We start from the raw sequence: 9736 nt of genomic DNA, 5'->3' as shown, positions 1-9736 counted from the left end.
AGATTATTTTTGAAGCTTTATTATATATTGAAATAATGTTCGCGCGCGACAATATTTTCGTGAAGAAAACTCGATTCTACATAAAGATAATGGAACAGAGAAATCTTAAATAAAATTTTAAAAAGGGATTATTGTAATCATATTTGGATTACATATACATATACACATACACACACAATTGGATGTAGTTCGATTCTCTGGTAGTATTACGCGCATGTATCGATTTATCAGCTGACTGATTGACGTTCTCGCACTGGAGAACGTCGCGTTGTTGTGCTATCGACGTACACCATTGTCAACACAAATTCTCGCACTCCATTAACAACTACAGGTCAAATGTTTGCAACACGCAAGCGGAAATCGCGTGAAAATGTACGCGTTGCATTATGCTATTATTTTTGTCGATACTCGTGTAACAATTCGCGTTTCGAAGCTCTTTTGGCATTTGATTTCGAATGTAGTTGTCTTCAATTTTGTTTAAATCTGAGGTTATTTTTCTTTTTGTACTATATTATAAATCGAGAATTTGTATGTGGAAATCCCGGATTTGCGTTCGACAAATTATAGACTATGTGGAGCGACAATCAAACACGCTATGGGGGAGGGAAGAGCGCACAATAATTGGTATAATAATTGGAAATTTCAAAGTGCAGCTGGCTCATATCGGATTGGCATTGAGTTGCAAATAATATTGGTTTACATTCATTAACGAGTTTTAGTCGGGAGCGCGGAAAGGGGTGGATGCCAGGATGCGCGGTGTAATTAAGAATTTGACTATATAGATTACCTATGCATCATGCGTCTACGTTCGCATAATCTGTGTTATTCAGAAATAAGCAGCTTATGACGCTACAGAAATCCATAGAAACGGACGTGTACAAGAAGAACCGCTTAACTCGCATTCGTCATATCCGTTTATTGTTTAGTAATCGAGTATACATCTCGTTAATATACTTGATGCGCTTGACGGAGTATGAAAACTGGATTGAAACACGTTTCAATGCAATTATCGCCCAGGATTTCTAACGCTTCCAGCCGTTTCGAGAACGCATTGCAACGAATATAAAGCGCGATAAGAAATACAGACGTGAGGACGATATGTAACAGACGGCATAAAATATATCTTCACAATGTATCGCATCAAATTTAAAGATAGATTTCTTGGCGAATCTGCGCCTCAACAAAGATTTAACGGGGAGTCATTTGTTTTCATAATTTTTTATATTTGGACATTAAAATTCAATTATTTGAATCTTGGACACTTTTATACCTTTTTGCGAGCAATTGTTAATACTTTCTAATAAAGCTGATTCCGTCAGAAGATTTCTTTGTTAGTTCTAATCACGAATTTGATAGGCTAAATTATTTTCCGTTCTATACGAGTTTAACGGAACTGTTTGATTTATCGCATATCCTTGCAAATGCAGGTCTGCGTTATGCGTGCTAACGATGGTTACCTAAAGGCTTGAAATCTGAGTAAACATTCTCACTAGCGAGTACCTACCATATGCGAGGCTGTTCGTTATTTGTATACCATCATTCAAGCGGTAATCATTGCGTTCTTTTCAATTGCGGTGTACTCTTGATTATGCAATACCATCGAGAGATACTCCTATTTGATTCCAACTGATTCGTACAAAGAATCAATTATTTTACAACAAGAATAGCTATCATAAAATATTAATGATTAATTTTAATTAATTATTGCCTAATCTTTGTAGCTTTTGCTTATTCTGAGAAACTTTTATATTTGTATTTTAATGCTACTTTTTTTAAACTTCTTCTATTTTGATAAATTAAATGAAAAATCATGTTGGATAAAATGCAGGCGCCAACCAGATTATCCATACGTGGATAATCAAGAGTACTGTCATATATCCGACATTCCTATAACTCTGCGTCACACTATTCTCAGGGAGGCGTCCCTTTCATTCAGATTCCTTGCATTATCTCTCCGGCCGTCTCTAATAAAGGGGCTTACGAGCGCACTTGTATGCGACAACATCTAGCTCGCGAGTACCTACAGAGTGACTCAGGATGATCGCCTTAATGTCTAGATACATGTAAATATAATATATGAATAAGAAAGCCATGTAAAAAAAGAGGACATTTAAAAAAATAATATGGTACGATAACCCTTCAAAAATTCTAAGTAAATTGAAAGTTGCTTCAAACTTTGATTCCAATCAAAAGTTATTTTGATACCTCCTGTATACTCTTATACTTATGTATTACATGCATATACATACCGTCATAAGTGGAATACGCAACCATGATATCCGCATAGGTGGGAATGCTGTATGTGGTTCTCTTGCTATCCGTCTCATGAATAATTTTCACCCCTTTGTCCAGTTGCGACCCGCGGCATGCCTGCGGGAAAGAAAAAACACGCGCGTGAGCGACGATACTAGATTTTCCCGGCGCGTAAAAGATGCATGGGATTCGTGACTGTGCTAGATTTCCTTCGCGAGAACGTACAGCGATTTATTTAAAACGCTTCAAAGGTTTTTTTGCGTAACCGATTTGGAGCATTATTGAAACATTGCCAAAACGTGCAAAATGTGCAAAACTTTGCGTTGTAGCCGCGATGAACAAGTTCATATTCAAGAGATTCTGAATGCGTTTTAACGCCTTTTTCCAAAACTTATTTTCACGTAATTAAATCGAATGGTTATTTACACTCAAAAAAATGTCTTGCTGATATAGGTAGATTTCTAGGTGCCACAACAAAAATTTATCGCTATTTTTTGTATCTGTTAGAATATTGTCTGTTACATATAGAATTTATAGCAGCAACATTCTAATAATATCTTCTAGAAAATTTAGGTCCCATTGCCAAATGTTAATCACTGCATTGGATAAATATGAGTTTCGATACTACAGCTAGAACGATCTTTGTGAGAAATATAACTGCCAATTATAACTGCAGCATCGAAAAATTGAGAAAAATTGTTTAAAAGAGCTAGATAGATTGAGCGCGTTATACAAATATGTTAGACGTGAGGATTATATATTCATTTGTTTCTTGCCGCTAATTTTTTCTGTCTACCACAGCCAAACTTTATAACAAGTATGATTGGCCTTAACATGGATAGGCGCCACAGAAAAACATTCTTTCTAAATTTCACAAACAGTTCAGATATAAATTCTGTCTCTGTCACTTAGATTGATTAAATGCGAAACATATGCGATATCACAGTATTTGCTAATCATTTATGTACCTCGGTTAATTTTGCGCACCCAGAAAATTTTTGCTGTGGTTGCAATACCACTTTTTTGAGTGTATAATTATAAATATAATTAGCAAACATGTAGAAACATAACAAATTTTTAGATTTATTGATTTTACTATTTTTGAGTTTGATATATGTTACTCTTTATCATATACAACGCAACATTAATTAATCCTAATCCGCGCAATTTATTTTTGTAATGTAAATAGACAAATGTTGCCAATGAAAGCTGTAGTTTTTGTTTCTGCATACATAATATTCAAACATAAATTCAGTGAGAGACTTGTATCTGATTATTTTACATTGCAGATTTAATTCATTATACACACATTCTCATATTATTATGTATAATTAATAATTAATAATTCATGCTACTATTAATGAAAATAAAGCAATATTTTTTAAATAACTAGATCCAATAGGTCTCGTTTGCCTCGATAAGACTTAAGAATTGTTTCCACTTTTATAGGGAGAACACGCAACGATCATTTGATATATTAAAAGGTTAAAAAAGTTTAAATGTTTAATGGCCAACAAGAGTCGCGCTACGATTGTTTTTCGGAACCGGTAGTAGAACATACGAGACAATTACACGCAGATCTATCGATGTTTACAGCGTCGTTAACGATAGATGAGAGCGGAGACTTGAACGGAGGAGCGGCAAGAAATATATGGGGTCCACTTACTTGAGGCTACCGTGGCTGCACGCAGCTTTCAAGGGGCCAGAAATTGGCACATCGATTTCGATACAACGCGGCCAAAATTTGCATCCGCTCAATTTACGTCGGTTGCAAATCACGATAACCTCGCGTTCATAATTTGCATGATAAAATTTCACATGAGTATCGAATATATCATTAATGTGTAACCTTCTTCATTAAATATAACAGCCTTTACGTAGATATAAATTAATAAAGTGTTTCGATATTCCGAGAGAACACGTATCTTTTTTTTTGCATTTTAGACAATCGATTCGATATTTTCGCACGATTCTCTAACAGATGTACGATCGAGTTGTGTGAATTATTATCTCTTTGGACTTTTGTATTTTTTTTTGTCGCTTTTGAAAACACGAGATTAAATTACTAATCATATCGATCGTTACGAACGCTAACTTTATCGTGCTCGTTTATCTTTGTCGCACTTTATCTTCGGGATCACCGATTCTCTGACTCTATTTGAGACGAAAGCGGTAATTTCGAAAGGGTATCTGGCTGGTTGGTTGGCTTTTTCCGGTCCTTTTTCTTTCGTGGAGAGTAAATTACAATCGTTGTCGGAATAGTTGCTTATCTCTGCGATTGCTCGATATATCGATTGGAGATTTTTAACGATCTAAAGCTACGGGCGTAGTTTTAAGTTTAAATTTTCAATTTTCTCTCTCTCTCTCTCTCTCTCTCTCTGTATCACTCTCTAATTTTAAAAACAACGAATAATTTTTTCTCTGATAATGTACGAAATAATTTTATCGCGGTCATTTTTCATCTCTATTGCGGTAGTTAAGCATTAAATTGTTTTGTGTGTATAATTCTCATTGCATAATTGTAAATGTAACGATCGGTAATAAATTGACTAGGAAAAATGGGATTGTATAAAATTATAGTTCATGTACCGTAGCAAAATTACATGAAATTGCTTGCATCTTCTCTTACTTGAATATGCATGCGGGCATACAATTGTCTCGCGCGCGATAATGACGTATCTACAGGAACGCGTGTTTTCCAAATGTGTCCGATTAAAATGTTCGCGCATTCGACCGATGTATAAATGTACTCGCGCAGTGCGGAAAAAGAGCGTGATGGAAATATAATCGCGGACGCGAAAAACACAAAGGGAAGAAATGAAACATAAAACAAAAATACGTAGAATATTGCGCGACGCGAATTGTCGCCCGGCATTTTTTAATTCGTCCGGTGGCGAAATCCTCGAAACGATGCACGCGTGCATTACTTTGGGAATTATGCAAATAACAGTTTTTGTCGTCGTTCCCTTTCGACCGGCTGCGTGACGCGGGAACGCGGGGGAATAATCTTAATTACTGCGGCGTCCTAGAGCGCGAACAGGTTCCATTACATTGCAGAATGCACATATTTCATTGGCTGCGGCCGCTAAAAACCCGACGGTGCACTAATGTGCAGGAGTCCGCAAATCCCTCGGAGATCGTCGTGAGGCAGATAAATGGAGAATGTCTCTAAATGGAAAACGATCTCCGGCAGGATTATATGCCCGAGAAAGAATTAGATCTGGCCCGGCATTGTTACTGGAATTATGTGCACAACTACAAGTCGACATAATCGTTTCTTTTTGATACACAGATTACAGATTGCTGCAATTATGGTATTCACGTTATGACGCGGCGAGCAGGAAGTGAGTGTTGTATTTATAGTTAACTTTCTTTCTGTGTTGCGGCCATCCATTTTAGTATCATCTATTTCACAACGTCATCTATTCCCATCTCACGTAATTACAGAAATTCAGAAGAAAACTTTGCTGCGTGCAGAAATTGATGGAAAATACGCGGATAGGGAATGGATATCGAAATAATTGATTTATAAACTATCACAAGAATTACAGACAAGGAAATGCAATCTAAACTTATCGAAATATCAATAATCTTTGAATAACGAGTATTTACAATTTTTTTAAATTTTATTTAGAATTGATAAAATAGGATAGCGATAGTGTCACTCCATACGTTAAATTTCGTAAAATAGAATATAATTATTTTTGTTTTTTCAATCAGGACAACCGACATGGATATTTCTCTCACCGTTATATTTTAAGCATGCGGGATCTGCAATCACATTTCTGGCTACTGAATTTATATCTCTCGCGCAAGAATATCATATATCAAAATTTTCAGCCGGAAAACGTAATTATTTTTTTTCTCTCTTCTTCCGTCTCGCTCGTTTCTCTAGTGGCAATGCCGCTAAAATATGACCGGAATTTCGTGAAACGTAAACGCAAACAATGCAAGAATCATAAAAATCAGTCTACACATTCCGCTTCATCCAAAGTAGATAAATAACTTTGAGTCACATGAAAATATTCAAGTTTCTTGACACGCTTGATGAATCCGAATATAATAATATAGATAATAAATATAAGTTTTGTTAAATATAAATATAAACAAAAATATTTACAAGGATAAACGGACTGCTTTCGAGAGATATTGTAATATCGTCAGAAGCGAACTATCGAGAGGAGATATTCTAGTACGAGACCGCGCTTATTTGAAAGGCACGATTAACTTCAACAAACACCAGCTTGTACAATAGCTTATATTAACTCATAAATCATCCTCCACGCGATCTGTATAAATCTCCCTCGAATTACTCAGCATGTAACACCGCTTGGATGATTCACTTTGAGATGATCCATCACCAGACGAGATCGTCCGGGATGAACGAAAGTGGAGAGTTGCTTCTCTTTGAACGCGCGGTTCATCATTGTTCGCGCGTTTTGCACGATTCATTCGCGATTCATATATACCTACGGCACGTATACATATATCCGTCAGAGACGTGTAGATGTACCTGAATGAAGAACAACTTTGGTTTCCCGGCCAGAGTGGAGCATCGATCGCCAGTGAAGGGAGTCCACAGCATATCGACTGGATACAGGCTATCGGTCGAATGCAATAGACCCGACTCGCCGTGTGACATTGCGACCACGATCAGGCAGTCGGCATCCGTGTGGTCTTCCGCAGCGGCTTTAATGAAAGGATTAATTAATTCCTCGCGGTGGCCGCTAATAGTCGTCGGACGGTCTAGCCTAATAGCCTATGCACAAACAAACACCGAGTTGCCGGGTTGAGATCGTACTCCGATATTGTTGGTTGCCTCGCGCGAGAATTTCCACGGCGAGGAAATCGAAACACAGTGCGAGCAGCTGTACTTCCGGGGGCTTATGCGAGATAGCATTAAGGAATTAAATGAAGTTTCCGTTGAGTAAAATCACACGGAGCGATTTATTATTAAGGCTCTGAATCGGCTGTAACCGTGAGTTACGGACAAGTAGGAATATTATATGTAATTTTTTTTTTACGATATTGAAAGAGATAAAAATATCGGTTCTCCCGATATTTTTATATAATAAGTTTTAAATTCGAGGACATTTACACAAAGTGCATTTTGTTCGGATAATTATGCTATGATGGAAATTAATTGTTTCATCTCTTTAATAAAATGTAAAGTGCTTTACGGAACAAAGCAAAATAACAATTAAGAAAATAACAAGAACATAAAAAGAACAAATCCAAAATAACAATGAAATGAAAAGAAAAAGAGTTGTGCCTGCGACTATAACGATTATTACATTTATTACATTTTTAAATTGTTACATTTTAGAAAAATGTAAAAAATATCAGACGATTTACCCGGAAAGTTCAGGAGCGTTCGGGACATAGAATGTGTGTTAAAACAGACGTGCACACAAAAACAATGTATAACAAAATTCTTTCTGCGATTATGAAACGAGTTGTTCTAATTAAACAAAATATGGATAACTTTGCTTTTAGAGAATATAAAAATAATTTGTTCTCTCTCTCTTTCTTTTCTTTTCTTTGTGTATACAATTTTATTTAAATTAGCTCTGTGTTTTTCGAACGTGTTTCATGCGCTTGTTTGTTTCAAAGTGGCAAATTAATTACAAACAGATATAAATGTGCGATTTGTGAACGTTTGCAGTTATTTTGTCGGTGAAGTGAAGTAAAAATTTTCATTACGCGAGATTAACTATGTATTATTCATGGTAGCTTTATAATTTTCGAGAAATTTTAATAAAATGCAGAGATATTGCATACAGAATGCCAGCGGGACACGTGGATTTTCGAGATGGCTTTAACAAAAAAGATTGATTTAATTTCGCGATAACAACGTTAAAGGCTATTTACTATAACATATTGCATATCATGTTATAAAATGAAAGAACAGTAAACCGTGTATAAATCATGTAAAAAACAGGAAACAATGTTATTTTCTTTTTCTTTTTTTCACCAGAAAACAAGAAAAAGAATTATAAAATTACAATGTGTGAGCTCGGTGGATATGTATAAAAACTTTTTGTTATGCCGTCACATATACATATATACATATATACCGTCATTATGCATTGTCCGAATATGCAATATTTTCAAGTATTTTCTATTGTTGCGTTTTTTTCATTTTTTCCAATCTCTTTATTACAGCGATCGTATTTTCGCAGTATCATATTTACTCGGTTTTTCAAACTCGCTTTCCTCTTGTCACACGACCGAATCTCTTATGCGTGATTTTACCGTACCGTATCTTAAATCTGAATTTTTATAGCGAATTTATCTTGAATATGCAAATAAGAATTCAACGGGAAACATTTTTGCCCGTCTCTTTGGAAATCATAGCGAGTTTTCGCAGGCGATAAGATTATTGGATACTTTGATCATGATTTTTTTCCCGACTTTATCGCAATCGCGCCGATATATCGAACTCCCAAAAGAACTCTTCTTACGAGAAACATCGAACCTGTTTCTGTGCAAAAGCATTACATTCAAGGACGGTCGATAATCCAATTAATCCGCACTGCCTCGGTCCGGCAATCCCGGCGCACGGGAGTAATTAAGGTGCGGAATATAAATCGCATAAAAAAGAAAGCTGGGCAGTGGTTGCAAAATAGACGCGCGGCATATTCAGCTTGTGAGTTATACGTGATGTGTGCAATCAGGAAAATGTTTCGCGAAAAAGCTCGCGTGATTACGTGAAACGACGTCTCCGTTAACGCTCTGTTCCTTGCAAGAGAACGTTTTTCCTCTGAGAGTTCACCTTGGTAATGGAAATCTACTCTGGCTTTACACAATCTCGCTTGAGGGAGCGGGAAGCAGGAGAAGGGAATCTCTATTACGTGAAAAAATCATCATAATGTGGTCTCGTAGTGATTTTTTAATTACTACCACTAGTATACCGCGTGCGTCATCGCATATAAAAATAATTAAGAGAGACAATACCTTACGTTAGCCAATTATCTGATATTATCTCGCGATTGAATTATTTTTCCTTGTTTTTGTTAACCCGTTCGTTTTTTCTGCTTTTATTATTTATTTTTTCTTGCACAAAGGAAGAGTCCGCTCCAAACTGATCGATCGATATCTCATTACGTATAACACAATTTATGTTTCTTGTGTATTTTCCTTTACCAAGTATTTTAAGCAATTTTAATCGCTTTATTTCCAATTGGTGACAGATGCATTTAGCAATTGAAAATCGCGAATTATGTCAGAATTACGTTGGAAAATATACATTAAAAATTGCTCACACATAATGCGTAAATATATAAATAAAATGTATTCAATATTTTGTTATTACTGAACTTATATATTTTGTGAGACATAAAGCAAAGTGCAGTATACTTTGTTTAGTTTAATAATATTTTGATAATATTATATCAGATATGTTATATCAGATATGATTTCAGAATTTTCTTCTCCACTTTGTTTTGTTTCAAAATATTTTATAAAAATTAATTTATATATA

The 9736-nt window shown here is 35.7% G+C and overlaps 1 protein-coding gene across 3 annotated transcripts in view; it reads right to left on the bottom strand.

Annotated features, from left to right (window-relative positions):
* LOC115236718 (caspase-1-like) overlaps nt 1-9736 on the bottom strand; it is a 51504-nt gene that overhangs the window by 6932 nt on the left and 34836 nt on the right. For all 3 annotated transcript variants that reach the window (XM_029809344.1, XM_029809343.1, XM_029809345.1), the window contains exons 4-5: nt 6767-6942; nt 2250-2370 (exon numbers count right to left, since the gene is read on the bottom strand). In XM_029809344.1, coding sequence (XP_029665204.1) covers nt 2250-2370; nt 6767-6942 — 297 coding nt within the window. The remainder of the gene's footprint in view (nt 1-2249; nt 2371-6766; nt 6943-9736) is intronic.

The sequence above is a fragment of the Formica exsecta genome, unplaced genomic scaffold (genome assembly GCF_003651465.1).
Source record: "Formica exsecta isolate Colony F162 unplaced genomic scaffold, ASM365146v1 scaffold26, whole genome shotgun sequence".
In the NCBI taxonomy this organism is placed as follows: domain Eukaryota; kingdom Metazoa; phylum Arthropoda; class Insecta; order Hymenoptera; family Formicidae; genus Formica; species Formica exsecta.
The sequence above is the reverse complement of the archived record's forward strand: the minus strand, read 5'-3'. Positions and strand labels throughout refer to the sequence as shown.